General features: G+C 41.4%; 1 protein-coding gene across 5 annotated transcripts in view; it reads right to left on the bottom strand.

Annotated features, from left to right (window-relative positions):
* The window catches only part of LOC126335195 (extracellular serine/threonine protein CG31145), a 1,599,051-nt gene that overhangs the window by 42,471 nt on the left and 1,530,619 nt on the right, over nucleotides 1-25,961 (bottom strand). For all 5 annotated transcript variants that reach the window (XM_049998199.1, XM_049998198.1, XM_049998200.1 and 2 more), the window contains one exon: nucleotides 22,056-22,148. In XM_049998199.1, the coding sequence (XP_049854156.1) occupies nucleotides 22,056-22,148 (93 nt within the window). The remainder of the gene's footprint in view (nucleotides 1-22,055; nucleotides 22,149-25,961) is intronic.

Below are 25,961 nucleotides of genomic sequence, written 5' to 3'. Positions count from 1 at the left end.
CGTCTACAGTTCCCTGGTAGTGTAAAAAATTTAAGCTTCGAAGTCAATGCAATCAAGAGATACGGTCACTTATTTAACATATTATAATACTCGCAAATTCACTCATCAAAACCTATAGGGTGCTTCCCGTTAAACTAGAACCATGAAATTTGGCGAGAAGCGAGGTCTCACAGTACAAGTCAAGGGGGAAAAATCTGAAAATTGTTAATCTGTAATTATATCACACGACAAAATATTTCTTTGTCATTTGTTATCAGACGTAAGACTTGAAATTTGATCATTCTCGAAAGTCTTGGAATTCATGGGACAAATATGTTGCCAGTATCAATGTCGATAACTGGCAAAAATTGTCGAGATTGTCGATTCGCGAAATGGGTGATCTATATACGTAATTAAGTTTATATGGAACCCTCAATGCGCCAGTCGTACTCGCACCTGGCAGACTTCTTTTATGTCATCCTCAATTCCTTTAATTATTAAAAAGGAATGATAAGGGGGCACTGTAGCCACAGAGGCAGTAGTAAAGTGACACAAACTACATAAAACCCACAGCGGCATTAAGTAAAATTTTAAAAAAAATTGAAAATAGTCAGATGTTTTGTGGAATGAATTTCTCTTAAAGTAAGAAATAAAACAGATTTGAGAAACATTTGACGCGCCTATGAATGATGTTCGAAATCATATGCAATAGCTGAGATGCTCATATGTTAGTGGCAAAAGTAGAGTACGGCGTGAAATTCCACTAGACAAATGTCCACTAGTACTGTTCAAAATTCTGAGTTAAATTGAACTTTCAATTCTCAGTCAGCACTTCATTTGCCGCACACGATTTCGAGGATCATTCAAAAGTACGTCTAATGTTCTTCTAATCCATTGTATATCTCACTTTTAGATAAATCGTTACACAAAACATTTGACGGTATTTTTTTATTTTTTTATTTTCAGGTTTTGTTCAGTAAGAATGAAATATATATATATATATATATATATATATATATATATATATATATATATATATATATATATATATATATATATATATATATATATATTCGTTTAGTCGGTTCCGACTCTTCTTGACCCCATGAACCAAATCACGCCACTTTTTCCTGCCTTGCCCTTTCTCCCGTAGACCTTCCAGGTTGGAACACATTGCTTCTGTGATGCCATCGATCCATCTCATCCTATGACGTCCTCTTCTTCCAGTTCCTTCAATCTTCCCCAGCATTAATGTTTTTCCAGCGAGGCATGCCTTCGCATTGTGTGTCCAAAGTAGGTCAGCTTTTGTTTTAAAATTATATCTTCCAGGGAGAAATCTGGTTTTATTTGATCCAATATTGATCTGTTGCTTCTCTTTGCAGTCAATGGAACTCTAAGAAGTTTCCTCCAACACCACAATTCGAAGGAGTCAATTCTTCGCCGTTCAGCCTTTCTAATGGTCCAGGTCTCACATCCATACATCACAACTAGAAAGAACATAGCCCTCACAATACGGATCTTTGTTGCTAGTGTTATATCTCTGGACATTATAACCTTGTCAAGGTTTGACATTGCCTGTCTACCGAGCAACAGGCGTCTCGGGATTTCATGGCTGAAGTCGCCATCAGCAGAGATGTGGGAACCGAGATAACTGAATGTGGTCACTACCTCCATGGTTTCTCCTGCTATATCTCACGAATTTGTAGGTGTAGTTGCCATAATTTTAGTTTTCTTCACATTCAGCCTAAGACCGGCCTTTTCACTTTCGTATTTCACCTTCAGCAAGAGTGTTCTCAATTCCACTTCACTTTCTGCCAACAGGATCGTATCATCCGCGTACCTGAGGTTGTTTACATTTATTCCAACTATTTTAATTCCTGTTTCTCCTTAATCTAGCCTCGCATTCCTCATAACGTGTTCTGCATACAGACTGAATAAGTGCGGTGACAGTATGCAGCCTTGTCGGACCCCTTTCTGAATCTTTATCCATTTCGTTGTTCCATACCTAGTTCTCACCGTCGCTTCTTGGTCAAGGTACAAACTCCGTATCAGATGAATGAGGTGATCTGGTACACCCATGTTTTTCAGTACGTTCCATAATTTGTTGTGATCGACACAGTCAAAGCCTTTGGCGTAGTCAATAAAGCAGAGGTACACATCTCTCTGGAATTCTCTTGCTTTTTCCATAATCCACCGAATGTTAGCAATTTGATCTCTAGTTCCTCTTCCTTTCCTAAATCCAGCTTGTTCTTCTGGTAGCTCTCGATCTAGATATTGGCGAAGTCTATTTTGTAAGATTTTCAACATAACTTTGCTAGCATGTGAAATAAGTGCGATTGTTCGGTAATCTGAGCATACTTTAGAACTTCTCTTCTTTGGAATGGGGATGAATACTGATCTTTTCCAGTCTTCTGGCCACTGCTGCGTGATCCATATTTTTTGACATATGAAATATAAAATATTTAAATACCGATCTACAATCTATTATAGTCAAGAATATATGGATCATGAGCGGGCAGAGCAGAGACTATGCTGTGATTTAATATTTTCTGACACTTCATTTACGTAGTTGGCAGCAGCTGTCCGTGAAATATTTCAACTTTCTCGGAAATCAGTAATTACGTTTTTCCTAATTAGCTTGATTAATTTTGACCCATCACATCTTTCTTTCGCAAAACTAGATCTCACGCTGATAAGTTTGATACTCCAGGATAGAAATTTCTCAGTAGTTTTCCAGCATGAAAATCGGATAAAATCCCAATCTTTCGATGACTGCCTCTATCATCATCGTCAGGGGCTAACTCTGGCTGTCGTGAAACTTCGAGCATCAGTTTCACGACAGTCAGACAGTAATGAAAGTTTGGAATTTTATCCAATTTTTACGCGGCAACTTTACCGAGAACTTTCTATCCAAGGACTCGGTCGCGAAGTCGCCGTCAATTTGATAAATCATTTGTCCAATTCGCAATCCTCATATGACTATGAAAATTCGAAAATTTCCCCCTCAAATCACTAATTATGTTTTTGTTAATTACCCTGTTTACTTTCAGGCAACTAATTATTTATCTGCGAAAGCAGCTACATCTACATAACTACTCTGCAATTCACACTTATGTGCTTGGCTGAAGGTTCTTTGCACCCCTTTCAGACTATTCTATACCGTTCCAATCTCTAATAGGGTGTAGGAAGAATGACACTTTAATTTTTCTGTACGAGGTCTGTTTTCTCTTATTTTATTTTGATGATCATTTCTCGCTATATAGGTAGGCAACAATAACATATTTTCACATGCAGAGGAAAAAATTGGTGATTGAAATTTCGAGAAAAGACCTCGCCGCAACGAAAAACGCCTTTGTTTTAATGACTGCCATCCCAGCTCGCATATCTTATCCGTGACACTCTCTCTCCTATACAAAACGAACTGCTCTTCTCTGGACTATTTCGACGTCCTCCGTCAATTCTATTTGGTAAGCTTCTCATGTAGCACAACAGTAGTTTAGCAGCGGACGAACAAGCGTAGTGTAGGCAGTCTCTTTAGTAGAGCTGTTGCATCATCTGAATGTTCGGCCAATGAAACATAGTCTTTGGTTTGCCTTCCCCACAACATTGTCTATATGATTTAAATTTTTCGTATTTGTAATTCCTAGGTATTCCAGGCTTTAAATTTGTGTGATTTATAGTGCAGTCGAGATTTAACTGATTTCTTTTTGTACGCGTACTGATGACCTCACAGCTTTCCTTCGCGAAATACAATTGCAACTTTCCGCAACAGTCATATATCGTGTCTAAACAGACCTTAGGCTGGTCAATATGATACCCCTTTTGTCAATTTCCCACTCTTCGTTTGGCTATGAAAATTCGCACAAAATTGGTGTAATTTCTAGAGAGTCTTGTTTTCGATGTGTTTCTACATTTGGCCAATAAAACAACATGAAGCAAATCAAATCGAATTACTGCAAAGTGCAGGTCTATCTGTTGGCAATCTGTGTTTGTTTGAACCATTTTCATGGCCAGCACTTTACAGGTTTGTAATGATGAGCCAGATACAACAATAATTCGAGCGGGCGATTGCCCGAGAGAGGAGGCCCTCTGCAACAATCGGGAGCCCTGCCATCAATCTACACGTTGTGACGTCTGCCGCTTGGCAAGTGGTCCGACCTCATGACGCGTCGCTCGGCCCTTTATTCTGACATGTGACATACGGCAAGTGCCTCCGAACCGTCGGCTTTGTAACTGCTTTGAATGAAATGGTCTGCCATCACTGCTGTCAGTTTAGAGGAGCTGTCAGCTCCTAATACTGCGTCTGCATCAAAACTGTCTCTCAATAGAACTGGCTCTCAATGAACTGAGTTACGTACTGCTAAATCTCCGCGATGGATTTGCACGGGGTTCATAACTCTTAATACCTGATTCATTACACCGTGGAGTATCATACACTGAAGGCTTTCACTACCGGATGTTTCAGCTGCTGAGAATTCTTCCGGGTTGTATGGCCGTGGTCCACGGAACTCTTCTATCCCTGACGTTTCGTCCAAAGATACGTTGGACGTCTTCGGAGGTGCTCCTGGTTGTGCTAAGTCTTGCCGACTGACGAATCGGACGTCGTAGAACGGCCTAAATACCGTGGAAAGTGGACTGTTCTACAATTCACAATTAAGTGCTTAGTTGAGGGTTCCTAGAACGACTTTCAGATTATGTCTCGACCATTCCGCTATTGAACAGGACGCGGGGAAAAGTGAACATCTAAATCTTTTCGTGCGAGCACTTATTTTACCACGGTCATTTCTAACTATGCACGTGACAGTCAACTAAATACAATGCAAGGGAAAAAAAGAAACGACGTACCACGAAGGAATTCTCCGAGTGGGTAGAAAATCGGTATATATGATGATGTACACACACAGACAAACAAATGATTCCAATTTAAGAAAAATTAGGTGATTTATTCAAGAGAAAGAGCTTTACAAGTTGAGCAAGTCAAAACACATTAGTCCACTTGTTGGCTCTTATGCAAGCATTATTCCGCTTGGTATTCACTGATACAATTGTTGACGTTCTCCGGGGTGACATCGTGCCAAATTCTGTCCAAATGGCGCGTTAGATAGTCAAAATCCCGAGACGGTTGCAGAGCGCTGTGCAGCATGCTCGAAACGCTCTCAACTGCAACGAGATCCGGTGACTTTGCTGGACAAGGTGACCGAGACGTGTAACCAATGGCACACCACGGCGGGTGATACGCCAGTATGCCGATGACGAATACACGCTTCCAATGTCCGTTCACCACGATGTCGCCAAACACGGATGCGACCATAATGATGCTGTAAACAGAACCTGGATTCATTCGAAAAAATGACGTTTTGCCATTCGTACACTCAGGTTCGTCATTGAGTACACCATTGCAGGCTCTCCTGTCAAGGGTAACCGCAGCCATGGTCTCCGAGCTGATAATTCATGTTGCTGCAAACGTCATCGAACTGTTCGTGCAGATGGTTGTTGTCTTGCTTACGTCCTCATCTGTTGACTCACGGATCGAGACGTGGCTGGACGATCCGTTACAGCCATGCGCATAAGATGCCTGTCATCTCGACTGCTAGTGATACGAGGCCGTTGGGATCCAGAACGGCGTTCCGTATTATCCTCCTGAACCCACCGATTCCCTATTCTGATAACAGTCATTGGATCCCGACCAACGCGAGCAGCAATGTCGCGATACGATAAACCGCAATCGCGATAGGCTACAATCCGACCTTTATCACAGTCGGAAACGTGATGGTACGCATTTTTCCTCCTTACACGAGGTATCACAACGTTTCACCAAGTAACTTCGGTCAACTGCTGTTTGTATATGAGAAATCGGCTGGAAACTTTCCTCATGTCAGCACGTTGTAGGTGTCGCCACCGGCGCCAACCTTGTGTGAATGCTCTGAAAAGGTAATAATTTGCATATCACACCATCTTCTTCCAGTCGGTTAAATTTCGCGTCTGTAGCACGTCTTCTTCGTGGTGTAGAAATTTTAATGGCGAGTAGTGTACATGTATTGTTTAAATAATTTAGTAATTCGTTTCGATCTTCTGACGATTTTACCAGACTATAAACGAGAGTGGCCGTTGGGTTATAGGCGCTGCAGTCTGGAACCGCGAGACCGCTACCGTCGCAGGTTCGAATCCTGCCTCGGGCATGGACGTGTGTGATGTCCTTAGGTTAGTTAGGTTAACTAGTTCTAAGTTCTAGGGGACTAATGACTTCAGAAGTTGAGTCCCATAGTGCTCAGAGCCATTTGAACCATATAAACGAGAGCATCATCTGTAAACAGTCTAAGGGAGCTACTCAATCGTCTACACAGTTCAGGATCAGCAGAGAGTGTATATCACATCTGTTTCATTCGATGGCTTCCCATTAATTACTACGAATTTTGACCCTTTTTACAGGATATTACGAATCACGATTATTATAAGCCCTTGTACGGTTAATGTGTGTTGTATAGATTATTGTCAAGATAAATCTAATTTTGTATGGCTTGCACTGCTGCTGAGAAGTTTTTGAAGGTTAAACCCGCGGTCCTACCGGCATTGTAAACATTTCGTCAAAATTAATAATTTATTAATATCCGCTTCAGGCTTGTTTCGGCTTTTAGGCGGTTGTCAAGCGGTACTCACATACGGATGAGAGGCAACATTTCTGCAACTACAATTTTTTCATTTTGGCGTACGTATGGGTAAACAGGAATGTAACAAAATCTCATTCTGGAAACAGAAATGTACGTTGGTGGACATATGGGTCATTAATAATGTCGACATTGTCAACAGTGTATATTTAAAGAAGCTGACAAATGAAGTAAATAGGACAGGCCCCGTGTGTCAGCACTGGTGCTGATGCTTACTAACTAAGTCAAGAGCATTGATGTGCAAGTACAACTTCAGAATATCTTAAAAGACGGAAACCGGCCTTTAGAGGATGTTCTGACAAAATATTTACAGCATCCATGGAAGAATGATATTTAAAGCCAAATAATTTTGACGAACCTGAATTCTGCAACAGTGACGTATTTTCATTAAGACGATATGAATGTGTTTAGGAAAAGGATACTGCCTTGAGCAAACATAATTTTCATCCTCTTGGGCCATTCCTTTTACTCCACTGAAATACATCTTCAAAGAACCCACAATTTTTTTGCTTTAGGTTATTACAAAATATTAGCACTTTAATACTATAATGTTTCATAGCATTAAGTCATTTTATTATGCTGCGTTTTGGAAAGGTTCCATTCTTGGTTTCTTTTCACATTCCAAGGACCCTTCTCCACGAAATCCAGAGAATACGACTAATGTAGTTTTCTGTAAGAGCCAGAAATGTGTAGTCGATGCATGGTTTGTTTGACAGGATTAACAGATGTGTAGGACCGGAAGTTTCTTGTGTACGTGACTGTATGTTAAACTGTCAAAATACTTCGTAACCAAGCTCTAAAAACGTATCTCATAGTCTGGAACTGGTTTGTAGGCTTAAATTCCATAGTCAGATGACAATTCTCAGTCTTAAGTTCATCAGCATAGTCTCCACGACTAAAACGACGTTAGATGTGCAATTAGACTCTTACGCTGTTTTGTTGTCCTGATGCATTCTGCATCTGAATTTTACACTTTCCAGCTTACATTCACAACATTTATTGCTTGTGTGTCTAAGACCATGTTGACTTTGTGAGGGATTTAAGACAATAATCCATTCTGAGTCTCATGTCGGTTCCCCCTTTCTCTCCTAAATATCTATTTCTTAATTTATTCACGAAGTAGTCACTAATTATTACACAGTTTATTCAGTTATTTTCTTCTTCCATGTATCACCTTTTTGACTGTTTGCTGTGGCACGGGACGTATCATGAAGATTACACGTATTGTTCGCTTTCCCAGCTGAATGCTCATCATTTACATAACTGGATTTATACTTTAATATTATTCTACAATCAAATTTTATATTAAACCATGTACAGGTCTTAAATACTCAGAAATACATATAAGGAATACGAATAGTTGGTCAAGAAAAAATGACGTAAACTTATTTTTAAAGATGTTTTAGTTATCTGACAGCGTTGGTAATTTACGACGGTGGCGATCGAATATTACTGTGACTGTTTACGTTTCTCCATTCTGCAGAAGAGTGAAGTTAAGGTGTGGATAGTATGCGCAATTTTTGCTCTGATGTTATATTTACAAATGATAATCTCATTTTCAAATTGTGACTGGTTCATCACAACAAATTTCATAAAAGAGTGATTGCATTGGGAGGCTACTGATAATATGCGTAAGTTGCCTGCATAAGGTTCGAGTGTGGGTACCGGATGTCGCGTTTTGTGCACGTACCTGTGCAGTGACTATTTCATATCTAATCTTCGTACATCCATTTTTAAACTGGATGAAGGTGGGACACAGCTGGTATAATTTTTATTAAAAATCAAATTCCTCCAGCTGTACTTAAGGTTTTATATTTACTTCGCTACTAGTTTCGACGTTGCGTCCACGCCATCTTCAGGCCAGTACACTTTGATGAAATCAGTTGTGTGTGGCTCAGTCTAGCAGTCCGTGGTGAGACCAACACGTGCTCCACATGGATGACGGGCAGTAACTGAGTTACTGCCCGCCGTTTTGGTCTCACTGCGGAATGCTAGACTGAGCCACACACATCTTATTTCATCAGAGTGTACGGGCCTGAAGATGGCGTTGACAACGTCGAAACTATTAGTGAAGTAAATATATAATCTTAAGTACAGCTGGAGGAAAGTGATTTTTAATAAATAAGTAAATAAAAAATAAAAACCTCGTATCTATGTCTGCAGCAGTCCCAGAACGTAATTTCAAATTCTAATCAGTATACATATCTTAGAATTTTGAATAAGCTGCTGGAAAAAAATCTTAGTACACCTGAAAAGACGACGTCGATTTTGAACCTGATCACGGCATAGCCACCTGAAGGGTAGAAGATGTACTGATAATGGTTTCAACGTCGTCCGCTAACGGATAGCTTAGTGGCGTAGCTACCAGATCGCCATCTATGTCTACCCTTTAATAGGGAATGCTCACAGTCAAAAGGATCAGTGTGGTGCAAACGTGTGAAACTAGAAGGCAACCGTGCCACAGAAACGCACTCGTGCTCCCTGCAGCCAACCGAGAGAGTTCGAAAGGGATCAAATCGTGGCCTTCCGAGTGGCAGGGCCGTCCTTTCGGAGAACTTCCACAGAAGTTGGCCGAGCTGCGTCAATTGTGCAACGACGCTGATATCTGTAGTCACATGAACATTCCCACACCGGAAGACGAGATTATGGACGTCCACGCAGCCAGGATCGTTGTACTGTAAGGGCAGCAGTGGCAAATCGTACAGCTACCACAGCACAAGTAAGAGGGCTTGTGAGCCCAGATGTGTCAACGCGAAGTGTTGCGAATCAATTATTAACAGTGGGATTACGGGCACGCACAGCTCTAGCCAGTCTTCCACTCACGCCACACATCGACTTGCGTGGCTCGCCTGGTGCCGTCAGAGGATTACTTGTACGATTGAATGGTGCGCGATGGTGATCAGCGATGGAAGCGGATTCTGCCTGCACGAAAGTAATGGTCGTTTGCGCGTACCACGTAGGCATGGAGAGCGCTGTCTCTTAAGCCGTCGGCACACGGACCGTGCTGTCGAACGTTAACGTTGAGCGTGCCAAGTTCAACGTGCTGCTGAACGCTCAGGAACGATGTGACTTGTGCATACGGTACGTGTGCCCCAACGTGGTATAAGCGATCGCAACGCTCTCCAGCGGCAGTTGAGGGAATTTTCTAGTTCGTAAATTACACTGTTTACTCAACGGACGCGCGCGTAAAATTCACACGTTACCTCTATTAAAACGCACATTTCCTCCACCGCCCACGAAAAGGAAAGTACCAAGTCCAATCAATAAAGACATAGACTCATAGAAGTTCCACTACAAACAGTGCGGTACAAATTTGGGATCCGGCCGTTGTTGCCGTGCGGTTCTAGGCGCTTCAGTCTGAAACCGCGTGACCGCAACGGTCGCAGGTTCGAATCATGCCTCGGCTATGGATGTGTGTGATGTCTTTACGTTAGTTAGGTTTAAATAGTTCTAAGTTCTAGGGGACTGATGACCATAGATGTTAAGTCCCATAGTTCTCAGAGCCATTTGAACCATTTGAAAAAAAATTGGAATACTTCACCGCATAAGGTAAGCATTATTTCGTCATTCCTACATTTTAGTAAAACCCAAAGATTAGTCTTACTTGATCACTGTTCCTACCCAGTAGCAGAATCTTTGCAACATGTGAATTACGAAGCGTAAAAGAAAAAGGAGCAAAATGTCCTTATACAAGGAGCGCAAGCTGTCCTGTAGATTAAGCCAATCGAACAAAGTCACCCCTCAAAAAAGGAGAACTTATATTTACATAGCATATACTTACATCAAACTAATAATAAAGTATCAGACCCTAATAAAAACGCGAATGCTAGGAAAAAAAAATTTGGAAGTGTTTAGAAGCGAACCACCGCACCAATAATAACTCATGAGTACACAAAAACGCTACTAATTACGCTTTGCATCTGATCTGGGCGGACGTCGCAAGACACGCTTTTAAATTCGTTGTTGATCTATTAACGCAGTTTTTTTTATTACACAGGGCAGCTATTCTTCTGGCCGAACACGCTGAGCTACTGTGCCGGCTAGCTAAACCAACAATTTGTTCCTAGTATTTAATCATATTGTATTACCAACGTTAATTGTAGATAATTATCTTATTAAATGGAATTCAATTATAACCAAGTGTACCAAGAACAATGCGTTTTGGGTCTGTCTTCAGAGTGTCGCTGCCTTCAAATAGTCTACTCTCATAATACGTAAGCTACAATAATTTTTGGCCACGAATATGATGTTTCTCAATATTTTATTGATACGAATCACAACGGGTTTTCCAGTGATTCTCAATTTGCTGGTGCTCATAAGCGGCATATATACATATAGGCTTGAAATAAATGTCAATATGGCGTCTCACAACTCTGTACTGAGTCTGACGTAGGCGGCGTTGTGCCATCTCATTGGTCAACGATCAGACGCTCTCTCAAATTAGCTGTCATGCCAGATATTGCTCTGCACGTTGGGAAAGACTCCCGAACGTGCTATTCCACGCTATTACATCAGAAACTCGGGACGCTCAGCGCTCAACGTTCGGATGCACGGTCCGTGTGCCGACGGCTTTAGAGTGCATACGTCCACGACACACTGGCCCCACCGCAGACGTTATGGTCTGGGTTGCGATAAGCTACAACTCTCGTTCACCTTTGGCGTTTTTGGAGAGGGCGCTAACCAGCGCTGGATACCTACAGAATTTTATTAGACCCGTTCTTTAGTTCTTCTTGCAACAGGAATGTGATATATTGTTCCAACAGGGCAATGTTCGTCCACGCCATGCCCGTGAAACTCAACGTGCTCTTGAAAACGTGCAGCAACTTCTCTGGCCAGCATGACCTCCGCCCTTAATCTAGCACGTGAGGATTATGGTGGGATGAGAAGTGACGCGTACGACTCGTCAATAAGCAAATTTTATAGAAACTAGTGAACAGATTAAGCAGGCGTGGCATAGCCTATCCCAGGACAGTTTTCCCCATCTGTAAAGTGGAATGCGTGCCATAACCAGCGGCTGTATTTTTGCCTGGCGGAGGCTACACCACGTACCAATATTGATGTTTCAGTACGGGTCGACAGATGGTATCTCAGAACCGCTTGGGCTATTTATCTGTAAACGTACTTACTTCATGTACGCCATGTGCACTGTTGTAAAAATAAATCTTGAGTGAATTGGAAATCTCTAGAAGGGTGTACTAATTTTTTTCCGAAAAGTATTTAGTTTACGTATTTTCTTTCTCTCTGTCTCAATTTTCACTGGTGATCATAAATCCTATTGTTTAAAGAATTAAAATCTGGCTGATCATTAACTGTGGATGTTATTCCTGCACGAAAGGGAAGCAGTGGTTGGGAAGGGAGAGAGGCAGGGTTGTAGCCTCTCCCCGATATTATTCAATCTGTATATCGAACAAGCAGTAAAGGAAACAAAAGAAAAATTCGGAGTAGGTATTAAAATCCGTGGAGAAGAAATAAAAACTTGGAGGGTCGCCGATGACATAGTAATTCTGTAAGAGACAGCAAAGGACTTGCAAGAGCAGTTGAAAGGAATGGACAGTGTCTTGAAAGGAGGATATAAGATGAACATCAACAAAAGCAAAACGAGGATAGTGGAATGTAGTCGAATTAAGTCGGGTGATGCTGAGGGAATTTGATTAGGAAATGAGACACTCTAAGTAGTAAAGGAGTTTTGCTATTTGGGGAGCAAAATAACTGATGATGGTCGAAGTAGAGAGGATATAAAATGTAGACTGGCAATGGCAAGGAAGGCGTTTCTGAAGAAGAGAAATTTGTTAACATCGAGTATAGATTTAAGTGTCAGGAAGTCGTTTCTGAAGGTATCTGTATGGAGTATAGCCATATATGGAAGTGAAACATGGACGATAAATAGTTTGGACAAGAAGAGAATAGAAGCTTTCGAAATGTGCTACAGAAGAATGCTGAATATTAGATGGGTAGATCACAAAACTAATGAGGAGGTATTGTATAGAATTGGGGGGAAGAGGAGTTTGTGGCACAACTTGACAAGAAGAAGGGACCGGTTGGTAGGGCATGTTCTGAGGCATCAGGGGATCACAAATTTAGCATTGGAGGGCAGTGTGGAGGGTAAAAATCGTAGAGGGAGACCAAGAGATGAATACACTAAGCAGCTTCAGAAGGATATAGGTTGCAGTAAGTACTGGGAGATGAAGAAGCTTGCACAGGATAGAATAGCATGGAGAGCTGCATCAAACCAGTCTCAGGACTGAAGACCACAACAACAACAACAACATGTTATTTCTTCTGTTGTTGCTGGCCACGGTGACCGAGCGGTTCTAGGCGCTACAGTCTGGAATCACGTGACCGCTACGGTCGCAGGTTCGAGTCCTGCCTCGGGCATGGATGTGTGTTATGTCCTTAGGTCAGTTAGGTTTAAGCAGTTCTAAGTTCTAGGATACTGATGACCTTAGAAGTTAAGTCCCATAGTGCTCAAGTTAAGTCCCATAGTGCTCAGAGCCATTTGAACCTTCTGTTGTTACATTCGAAGTGGTCTTGATTATGATGCTGCCAATACCTAGACAGCAGTTTTCCTGTCCTTCAGCATTGTAATATGGTAAGTCATTTACAGATAGCAAGAATAAAAATGGTTCCAGTCTTGAACCCTGTGGAAGACTACTGGAAATCTGGCTCCAGTCAAATGATTCATCACATGAACTGAATGAACCCACAGTGTGTGAGAGTATTTTAGTTTCTTTGCGTCTTTCTTGTACTTATTCTACAACCCTCACGTTTTATAATAATATCAAACGACAGTGACACCACAGGCTCATCATTCGTCGCACGCAGAAGATGTACCTGAATGCTGTCTACTATGGTGGCCCCTCAGTTTCGAAACCCTGTGTTCCACTGAAAGAAGGCTGTTAGTGAAACGAGCTACATATTAATAAAGGAACTGTTTAACCGAACACTGTACTGTCTATTGCCTTGTTTCACAAATTTTATTATTAATGTTATTGCACAACCTAGGTTTCGGGTTATAAGCCCATTTTCAAAAACGCTATTGATTCCCAAAGACGATACTGCACAGATAAACATGACGACAAGGCAAAGATAATCATCTCAACTTCTGAAGGTATCGATCCATAGCGTAATGTAAAATAACGTCAATGACTATTTTTCAACAAATTATATATGTAATTACACAATCCAGCAGTTACACTAACATAACAAGACTGAAGGTATCCATCAACGAAGAACTTTTTATCTAATGATGGACTGAGGCTCAAAGTTTTATTTCTATCCTGGACTTGTGATCTCATCTAAAAGAGGCTAATAACTGAATTGGGTTTGCTCTTTATTAAACGATGGCTGATGCATAACTTCAGTCCCGTCATGTTAGTATAATTGCTGAATTGTGTAATTAGATATGTGATTTGTTAAAAAATGGTCACTGAAGAAATTTTACGTTAAGCTGTCGATCGGTACCTTAAGAAGTTGAGATGATTATCTTTGCCTTGTAATCATGTTTTTCTGTGCATTGTCATCTTTGGGAATCAGTAACGTACTTGAAAATGGGATTATAACCCACAACCTAGGTTGTGCAGTAACATTAATAATAAAATTTATGAAACAAGGCAAAACGCAGTATTTGCTTAGTTAATGTACAATGTTTCCCCAAGAGCCCACAGTTGATTGAATTAAAAAGTCAAGCCTTTCTTCACCGGAAATGCTGCAGAGATAGCCGAACACTTCCACTTATCGTGTCTTTGTTATTTCTGCATACCACCGTTCCCGTTACTTCCATGGTTTCGACTCGGTCTCAGCTTGGAGATATTCGTTTCTGCCACAGTCTCAAATTTTCCTGTGATTCTCTATTGTTGAGCAGATGTAAGTAAACACAGATTTATCCGACTGACTAAGTCTTTGTGCCTTGCCATGTTTTACCGCAGTGCGAAATATGCCCCAGCGATTACGAAAGCCATCATAGCGTTCGTCTCGCAGATGCGCTCTCAAAAGCAAGTTTCGGAGCAGTGAAATTATTTAGGCTCCAGTCGTACTGGAGGGGGATGAACTTGGCAGCCCCTTACAGAGTAATCTCACCCACGCAAACTTCTGCAGAACATCTAGTAAAGACCCCGTCTTATCGACTGACGTTAGGCGCTTACAATCCGTTCGCAGAACATCCTACAAGGATCTACTGTTAGGATTACGCAAAGAGGAAGGAAACACTGTACTCGGAAAGTAAACAATATCTTGTGGGTACATCTACTCTACAGCAGTAATGAAAAGTTTTTCTGCTTTAGATTTACATCACCGACGCCAGGCTCCAAGTAACGCTTAGAGAATCCTCAGAAAGAGATTTTTTAAAAATTAAAACTACTCACTTTCAAATTCCAGAGTAATTGCAACTACACTGCTAAACGGCACTCGAGCATGGAAAGATGCTTTCACGGTCAGGACTCCTACCCACTGAACTATCCAGGATCGAGTAGGATGCATCTTCATAGCTTCAATCAGCCCGTACAATTCTAACATTTATCGAAATTTCACAGAAGCTTCCTTAGGGCAACTGGGAAATACGTACTTGCGAATTAAACTCTGCAGGAGTGTTGTGAGTCGTGGGTTGATAGCTCACCGAAAAGTTAAGGGTCCAGTTTCTCAGTCACAGGTACGCAATTTTTTCTGTTCGGAAGTTTCAGAACGGCACCACACTCTACTGCGGAGTGAAAAATTGGTTCAGGATCAGTCTTCATGTCAAACCCATTATTTTTTATCCTATCATAACATTTTGAGCTTTAGAGACCTATTACAACTGTCTTGTTGAACACTGTAAGCTTCACATTAAAGCCTACGTTATGACCTTTCAATATCTTCATCAACATTAATATCTTGCAAGACTTCCATGTATGACGGAGAATTGCAAATTGAGATGCCTACAAAATGACTGCGTGTGAGCACCGCATACTACACACTTACTGCTGTTTCTTTCTGAGTGATGATTTACCCCAGGAAATTATTCCATAATACATTGTTAATTAGAAATATGCAAAACATTTTAGAAGGTCGATTCATTTGTTTCCAAGGCTAGCAATCACACGAAGAGGAAAAACAGCTGAACTTAACTGAGTAGCTCAGTAATCCATTTCTTCCAGTTCAAGTTTCGATTAACATATACACCCAAAAATATGGAACATTCTACCCTTTTTACTGATTTCTGTAAATGTCTTTCATCAGTTGCTGGTACGACTATTTTCTGTACAGAAATGAATACAGCGTGTTTTTTCAAGATTGAACAACATTATTAGCAGTATCTTCTGCTGCTTTCTCCCTAGTGTCATTAATTATAATACTAGTATCGTCTGCAGGGAGCGCCAGTTCAGCTTGATGAACTTTTAGTGGAAGGTCATTCTCACATATCGGGGGTATCTCCCAGGCACTTTCTCAAGTGTTTCGGCACATAACTGTAATTTCGTTTTCTCGATGTGTAGTTGGAGACAGCCCAAACAAGTAGTACTGATCATGTTTTTCATGCGACGCCAATATCGACGTAAAATATCGGTTTGTTTCCCATTAGAAGAAAAATTGATGTTTAAAGAGGAATTTTACGGGTGTACTCGTTAGGGTGGTTCCAGATCAGTCTAGTGCGATATTCGTTTTATCGATCTGTGTTAACAGGAAGGGTAAAACATGAGGAATAACCAGTACTCCAACAGCGAATGAGCAGCGCTGCTACATGGCCGTAGCAGTCATCTCGGGCCAGGGCGGTGTTGGAGTACTAGTTATTACTCGAGTTTTATCCTTCCTGTTAACACAGATCGATAAAACATTAGACTAATTTGGGACCACCCAATCGAATGGATGCTTAAAATTCAGCTCTAAAATCCATGTTGTTCGTAATGGGAAACAAACTGATGCTCTCCACAGGCACTGGGATTTGCATTGAAAGATGTAAAGATGTGATGGGCAGTGTTTGTTTGGGCCGACTCCAGCTACACACTGCAAAACTGAACAAGAATTATCTGCCGAAACATCAGAGAAAATGCGCCTAACGAAATACAGAAGAAACACCTCGTGTAAGAAATATGAGAGGATTCAAAATTGAACGCTGGGCAAGTTCCTTCGTGATTCCCCCCAGTCACTGAAATTTTCTGTACAATCACATGGTCTACACAGTCAAAAGCCTTGCACATATCACAGAAGATTCCAACTGCCGATATTTTGTTACTTAAGGCTTTTAACATTTGGCGAATGAATTCCTCTATTATAGCATCGGTGAATGGAGCTGGAAACGATTTAATAATCGATTCTGTGGCGAAACACGCCATTCTTCTTTGTATTTCACCTATCACCTATATTAATCCTACTTGCTAAGTCCTAGGACGACGAGCAGTACTCAAGAAGGTACGAACGAGGGATTTATACGTACATCTTCCATTACTGAACTACATTTTCATGGGATACCTACATTTTTCTACATGAGGACTCATTTTCAAATATCCCCTGCAGCATATTCTTAATAAATGTTTGTTTCCGATGATCTGCCATCTTAATAGTCGCTTGATCTAGTGTAAAATTTCAAGTGCAACTTTTCACTGTTTAATCTCGTGAACTGAACCTGGACTGCACTGGTTTTTTGTCTGTAGCTTAGTGTGTATGAGTGTTGTTGTGCTGAACAGTGCAGGCGGTGTAATTACATAACGCTGTTTAACTGTATTTTAATTAACTTCGGCCGAATTAATCAGAAAACGTAAAACTGTATTTTAAATAAGCAGTCTTGTGAAACTGTGTTTTGCGCTGTACAGTGCTTTAATATGTGACGTCATGATACGTGGCTTGCAGTTCCGACACACAAAACTAACAGAATAATGATGCAACATAATTACAAACTAAATTTTGAAAGAACCAAAAAAGTTTCTACAAAAATGCTCTGTGAATTTACGTATGCTGACTGAATATATAGTATTCCGAACACTGAATAATACACAAGCAAATGTAACACTGCACTGTGAGAATAAAACTGTATGCATAAGAAATGTGGTCTGAACTGAACCTTCAGTACAACGAAAACCAGACAAAGTTGCAAATTTTACTTTTTTGTTCATTCGATGACTAGTTTCGGTCCGGGACCCATTTTCAAATCATCGTCACAGATAGTCAAACTGGTATTTCCAAAAATGCAAAAACCACGTGAAAAATGTGTAAACGAACAGTTACGGTGCATATATCGTTAGTAACGAGAAACAAACCGATGTTTTCCATCAGCACTGGGCTTTGCATGATATATGCGCTGTAAATGCTTGCTTGCACGTTTGTTTAGATGCGTTTTGCATTTTCGGAAATAGCAATTTGACTATCTCTTACAATGATTTGAAAATAGGTCGCCGCGCGAAACTAGTCATCTAGCGAACAAAAAAATTTGAAATTTTGCAACTTTGGCTGTTTTTCGTTATACTAATCAACAGAAGTTGCTGAACTACAGTTATTCCAGCATGCTCGAAGTTCGTGAACTGAACTTTTCCTATACTGAAGCTGATCATAGTTTTGAAAAGCAAAGCTAACTGTGAATGATTTATCTTGACTGCAATGCAAAATTAACACTAGCTAATTTTTATGACTAACTTGTGATACCGGAAACTCGATACAGCTCGAAGTGGTGATCATAAAAAATACAGCGCAGCAGCAAGCAAACTACATACAAGAAAAGCCTTGCGCAAGTGCAATGAAAGAACGGTCACCTTTTCTAAAGAGGTCACGTCTGAGCTTAAGCCACTGTGTTCCACAGAAAGCAATGCGCCGACACACACACACACACACACACACACACACACACACACACACACACACACACACACACACACACACATACACACATAATCAGAAAATATAGCTCATGTGGAGACGATGGTAGAATTTAAACTTGCTAAGTGATTCCAAGGAAACAGATTTTCAAAAACTATATTGTAATAATGAACTTATCCTTAACTAATACAATGATCTTTACAAACTTAACTTTTTTATAACATTTATTACTTTGCCCCGAGATTAATTACTGAATTGCTAAACGAATAGCAAATCTATAACCTCTCAGTGCATGCCAAGTGCACTGATAACTTTATTTACTCAGGTATGAACAATGAAGCTGACCAAACCAAACCAACAAAGAAAAAAACCCACTAAAACTACTGTTATTCAAAAACATCGTAACCACACACAAGGAAGCAGGGCAGCAACAACATTATCTTATATATTCACTTATCAAATTAATCTTTACTAAAGTATATTCCAAAATTCTTTATCCTCTGCATCTTTATATCTGTACCCTGCAAGCTATTTCAGACCGCTCAGCATTTCAGATCACCCAGTAGCATAGCCAACACCCGCCTCTCTCACTAGCTTCTCTTAGAATTACGTTGCAGAGACAATACTATATGCAATCAAATATGACAGTGGTTGTACTCAGAACCTCTGTGGCGTAACACATCAACTACTGAGAACTACTGTTTGAATAATATTTAGCGTATACCTACGAAACATGACACTTCTGATCTCTACATGTAAAAGGCAGTGTCCCGACTGACTCACCACAGCCCAGTCCAAACCGATAAGGATAGAAACTTGATTTGGATAAGACGTATATCTTATATTGTAATTCGTTTAAGAATGAATTTTTCGAAATGGGGTGAAATAGAGGATGAAGGGATTTTTCTGAAAAATGTCGCTATTAAGGAAAACCTACGAAAACTGGTATTTGGTTTCTCGGTCAGAAATAAAGAAATACGTGTTTCACTGTTTTTGGAAGTTCAACCACTAAGGGTGTCAGATAGGGTCAGACTGATTCACTGATTCATTATCACCCATCCCAAACTGATAACGATAGAAGTTCGGAGATGGCGTCAGTCTTGTGTTGCAGGTATCGTTTAAGAAGGGATTCTCCGGAATTCCACTCCTCAGGCAGTGAAACAGGGGATGAACCGCTTTTTGAAAGTATTTCGCTATTAAGGGAACTTTGAAGCTAGGACTACGAAGACGGGTATTTGGCTTTTCAGTCAGAAAATAGAAAAAAAGGTTTCGGAATTTTTGGAAATTCAACTACTAAGGGGATAAAGTAGCGGGTGAACGTTTTTTCGAAACTAAATAATTGCCGGCCGGAATGGCCGTGCTGTTCTAGGCGCTACCGTCTGCAGCCGAGCGACCGCTCCGGACGTAGGTTCGAATCCTACCTCCGGCATGGATGTGTGTGATGTGCTTAGGTTTAATTCGTTCTAAGTTCTAGGGGACTGATGACCTCAGAAGTTAAGTCGCATAGTGCTCAGAGCCATTTGAACTAAATAATTATTTAAGAATTATTAAAGGGTTTTTAAGGCTACATCAATGACAATTGGTATTTGAATTCTCGGCCAGAAAAAAAAAAAAACGTGTTTCAGTGTTTCTGGAATTCAACCTCTAAGGGAGCGCAATTGCGGATAAGAAATTTTAAGAAAATATTTCGTTACATTAAAAACAAGGTTAAAGCTAAATTTATGATAACTGGTATTTCATTTCTCGGTCACATATAAAGAAAAATCCGTTAGGGGATGAAAGTTGCTATGGAAATATCGCCATAAGCACGCAAATGGCATGATTAAGAAAAACTTTAGACTCCATCTACCAGAATCGCTTTTTGGTCAGAAGTTCATTCGAAAAAGACCATGCTTATATGGCCTTCAGTAACGTGAAGAGCTTAGAAGGTGTTTCAACTTATGAACAACATAAAAATTCGATGAAATAAAAAAAAAATATCTGCAGGCCATACAGTCTACGCGAGAGAAGCAGTGGGCTCTAAGCTAGTGAAAATATGAAGGTCACATCACATCCTCGAATATCAAAAATAAACTACAAACGTTACACTAGTGTCGAATGCTTTAACTCCATTCATTTCACTTCAGAGTTTCCCTCCAAAAAATATAGCGTAATCACCATTCTACTGAAAATGAAACGAGTTTCGGTCACTTGCCTTTTGTGAGCTATGCTCTTTTATGCTGTGTTATAGAGATGCGCATGGCGATCCTACTTGTAGTACCCCTCTGCTTCTGTCACAGTTGCGAAGCAGTGAGGCGGGCCCTAAGCGTTTTGGGGAGCTCTGGTAGCAACAGAATTGCCCATGGAAAGACTGGGTTCCGAGATCGAGGGCCATTATGGTACTCAGTTCCGGTTCCTCTTGACGCTTATCAGCAATCTGGAATCCGGAACTTTGTACGCCGCCGTAACTTTGCAGTCAGCACTTCGGGCTTCCATGTTGATGTCCCGAGTTGTTCCTGGCACAGGCAGGGATTTCTCCTTGGTGGGAAGACTGAAACGGGATGCGCTCAGCCTCTTTAGGTCAGCTGAGGAACTACTTCGATCAGAAGTAGTGGCATCAAGGTCTGGAAAGCTAAAAACGGCTAGGAGACCAGTGTACTGACTGCAACCCTATCCTGCAGTAACGCCGCAAATGAATTCCTCCGAAAAAGTTTTAGTCGTCTGTTCGAGTTTGCTCTTTACACACGTCTCAGACTTCCACAACTCGAGTACCTTTCTATTTAGAGAAAGAAATCCGCCAGTATCTCGCTTATTTTTAATATTTAGTAAGTTGTTATTGTCAATCCTGTTAAACTTCCCTTGTTTATTCTTTGCGAATGTTAAAACCGAACACTATGCAACATGACACTTTTGTCAAGTTTTTAAGCAACATTCAGTAGTACTGGATGTGAAATACATTGTTGACAGTAGGGCGGAGGTGTGACATGTTTGGCAGCGGGTGTAACATACTTCCATCTGCAGAGCTGAGACAGTATAGCATTAGCTTTCTTTATGAGGCTTTCTCGATCCTAGTGTCACATGACATTCGTTGCAGTGACTACAATACGCTGCTCCCTCAGGCAGATACGATTAAACTACTACCGTCTGCTCGCAAGAAACTCGTTATCTGCTGAAGAATTAATTTAAAGTTAATAGAAGATTTCTGAAATGAGTTTTTACGGAGCAATTTAGCATCTTGACGATTACTTTACCCTTATCCCTTCATTTATTAAAACTGAAATGTTCCGGTCTGAATGTACACGATTAAGAGCCGAAAATGAAATTCTCGTTCTAAGCCAACAAGATTAAAAAAAGGTATCCAGGCGTGCATTGTATGGGAATGGGATAACGGGGTACGGGCGAGGAAAGAAAATACTGGTACCACTCGCTACGAAAGTCCGTCCTCAAATCGTATATTAATTTCTGGAGTACAGATGTAAAGGTTCATTACAGATCTGATTCGTTCTTGTTTTTTGTTCGTGGCATTATCCCCGTTTTATGCAAGTTGTGTATGAAGTAAGCTTTCTCCTGTCCCTTAGAGCCGTATTTCTGTGGGGAATACTGAGGGCATTTCCAGCTCTAGGATGCATGTATGTTGTGTATTGACACGAAGCTTACCTGTCCAGGTGGAAGGAGGCGATCTCTGCCGTGTGCCGCTCGAAGTCTGTGAAGTAGAAGTGATTGGGCAGTGTCTGCTGGTCCCGAGGAAACCTGCAACATAGTGCCGAAACGTCTTGAAAACCAGGTGCCGAGTTAGGGCACATGTGTGCGATTAACGCTATTAGAATTGAGACATAAGTCTTTAGTGATTACCGTGACAACACAGCTACAACAGATAGGCAATTTAATTCTAGTTACTGGCATACAAAAGAAGTTACATGTTCCGCTAATAATGTACATTATCTGATCAGAAGCGTCAGGAAACCTGTTAGTGGACAATAATATGGTATGTGTCTACCTTTCGCCTTTAAGATGGCGTTTGCCTGGAACACTTTCAATGAAGTGTCTGAATGTCTGTGGAGGAATGGCAGTCCATTATTCCTCAGGACCTGAAACGGGAGGAAGTACTGACGATGAACAATGGTTCTTGAGCGAAGTCGATACTCTGACCCATCCCAACTGACCGTTAGGTTCAGGTCGGGACTCTGGGCAAGTCAGTCCATTTCTGTAATGTTGTTGTCCTAATATCATTGCCTCACAGGTGCTACACTGTATTGCTGATACAAACTATCAATGTCTCCGAACTGTTCCTCTGCTGCACACACTGCATTCAGCTTTTTATAACTGCACTAAGGGAACTACATCCCAACCACAAAAACACTCCAATACTGAAATATTACCTTCTCCGTGGTTCACTGTTGCCAGTACTCATTATGGCAAGTAACGTTTCCCAGAACCACTCAAACCCAAAACCTTCAATCGGATTGACGCAACGTATAGCGTTATTCACGACTCCAGATTACTCGTTTCCAGACGTCCACTGAACAGTGATGTCTCTCTTTACACTAAGCGTCACACAGCAACGACTACAGAAAGCCGGCCGGAGTAGCCGAGCTGTTCTAGGCGCTTCAGTCTGGAACAGCGCGACCGCTAAGGTCGCAGGTTCGAATCCTGCCTCGGGCATGGATGTGCGTGATGTCCTTAGGTTAGTTAGGTTTAAGTAGTTCTAAGTTCTAGGGGACTGATGACCAGAGCCATTTGAACCATTTTGCATATTTCGTCACAACGTGCAACGTATTTGTTCGGGTGGACTTACTATGATCAGCCAGAATATTATGACCACCTGCGTAATAGCCGTTATATTCACCTTCGGGAAGGATAGCAACGACGACACATCGTGGCCTGGAAGTAATGAGGCCTTTGTAGGTCGTTGGAGGGAGTTGGCACCGCATCTGCACATACAAGTCATCTAATTCACGTAAATTCCAGGGACGGGGTTGATGAGCTCTGATTCCACGTTCAATCAGATGTGTTCGATCGGTTTGAGATCTGGTGAGTTGCGGAGCTGGTACATCAACTGGAACTGGCCAATGTGTTCCTCGAACCATACCATCACTCTCCTGGCCTTGTGACATGATGCAATATCTTGTGGAAAAATGTCACTGCTGTCGGGAAAAACGATCGTCATGAAGGGGTATAAGCTATCTGCAACCAGTGTATGATACTCCTTGGCCGCCACGGTGCCTTGAACGAGCTCCACTGCATCCATGGATGTGCAAGTAAATGTTCCACAGAACATAATGGAAACACCACCAGCTTGCCTTCGTGCCGCAGTGCAGGTGTCAAGGAACTGTACACTTCTTAGACAACGTATTCGCGCCTTACTATCGGCATGATGAAAAAGGTATCAGGATTGATCAGAGCATCCAACTCTCTGCCAGTGCGCCAACGTCCAGTCCCGATGGTCCAGTGTCCATTTCAGTATTAGTTTGTAAGGTGTCAGGCAAATCCAAAACCTTCCATGAAAGCCCTGACATGATAAGCAAATCTAGTAGTATGTCACATAGCTCTGAATAAATCGTGACATTAAATTAACCAAAGTAATAAGAGTAACGAGTGAGCAAATGGAATACCACAGACTAACACAAGAATGCCTAAATGCATGTCGTACCCTCCCACCGTGAGACCGACGCAGTTCCGAGGGGAGAAACGAGAACAGAAGCTGAGAGCAGAACCGTGTTAAGCTAGAAGACCCTACGATAAGGGATGGACTGGACACCCACGTTTCCAGCCTATCTCTACCACCCGCACGTTTTAGTGTGAGACTTTTTTGCGTCTCTGTTACGTCAAGGACCACCCCCCAGCCCATGTTAAAAGCTAGAGCCCTCCAGAAAAACAGTATAGATCTTACGATAACACAAAAAGGGCCACTACCACCAGCAAGTTTTAGCGTGAGGCTTTTCGCGTTTCTGTTACATTAGGACCATTCCCCAGCCCATGTTAAAAGATAGAGCCCTTCAGAAGAACAGTATAGATCTTAAGATAACGCTAAAAGGACCACACTAGCTGCAGGTTTTAGCGTCTCTGTACGGTGCAAACTTTAAAAACATTGCCCCACCACGAAAAGTATAACGTTTCTCATTGGATAGACAGAATTTTTGTAGGCGGAGCTTAAGGTTAACATTGAGACCCTGATTGGTCAGATGAAACCACAGCCAGATAGTTTTTTTAAAATCAACTTCGGTAAATGTAGTGAGGAGAAGTTAGAGGAGAGTTGCTTCCGAGATGGCGAGGTGAGCGGAGCTGTGCTGCCCGCCGCTGCCCTGACGCTGCCTAAACACCGACAAGGTAACGAACGCATGCGATGCCGCATTTTTGAGCGCATAAGGCTTCACTCAGAACTGCAGAAGTCTCATCTGTTGCACCCCCTTTTTGCGTAATACCAATGTCAATCGTTAATTAAAACTCATGGTGTTCACATTTGCCACTTGAAGAACAGATATGAAACGCGATGATTTTTCTTTTATATAGTTATTGAGAAGCCACATCAGCCACTGTAATTTACGACAAGTTAGATAAGTAATTAAAGATAATTGAGGGTCACTGTAGACCATTTTGATAGTTTTCTCTTTTGTGAAACTTAACCTAGATTATAGATGTGATATGGCATAGGTCATCCTTCGATCGATTGTAGAACTTGGAAACCCATTCAGGGAATATTCGTTCACATTTTTGTTGAACGCAGTTGGTTTTTACCATCCTGTATTAAAACACTTCCTTTTATCAATAGTGCAATTTATAAACAATGTTTTGTGAGTAGAATAAAATTTCCAATGGTAAACGTAACTGCTTTTTTGACGTTATTTTACCAGCTAACTAAAAATAGGACAGCCTTGAATCCCTTCCACTAACTTTAGTTAGTATTAAGATTCTTTTACAGGGAGTGCAGTGGAACTGACGCTGAGATCATTAAGTATTTGGTTATATCTTCCCTAGTCTCATTGAACTCTTCTGAATTCTACTTGTCATGTGTGGTCTGGCGTCTCCTTACCAGCAACAGGTCCCAGGTTCAAACTAGTCAATTCCCTAAAAAACACACCCAGAACGTCGTTGCGAGAAAGTGGTAGGGAGACACGATATAGAACAAACAGACACCCCCATGAATGTTTAGAGGTTGCCGATGTCATGATGTTAACACTGGCACATCAGTTGGTCGTCGGCTGCGGATGCCCACCGTTAGGAGAGTTCGGTGTACTGTGTGTACAGAGGCACTTGCACTCTGCCTAACATTAAAGCCTGATGTTAGTTTCGCCACAGTTCGCCGCCTCTCCTGCTTCACGAGTCTACGCAGCCTACGACTTCCGACATCTCTAATGAGGGGTGGCCGACCAATCTCACTCCCCGAAAACCCGACAAATTGTGTAGTTTCCGAAATTCTGGTGCTCAACTTCAGGGCCATTACAATCTGCCCTCGGTCAGACTCAGATAGATCGCGTGCCTTCCCCATTCTGCACACAGACAAGTTTATATCGATAGAAGGTCAGTGGTCATGATATTCTGTCTGATCGACGTATATTCGTTATT

This window comes from Schistocerca gregaria, chromosome 2 (assembly GCF_023897955.1).
Source record: "Schistocerca gregaria isolate iqSchGreg1 chromosome 2, iqSchGreg1.2, whole genome shotgun sequence".
NCBI classification, from domain to species: domain Eukaryota; kingdom Metazoa; phylum Arthropoda; class Insecta; order Orthoptera; family Acrididae; genus Schistocerca; species Schistocerca gregaria.
The sequence above is the reverse complement of the archived record's forward strand: the minus strand, read 5'-3'. Positions and strand labels throughout refer to the sequence as shown.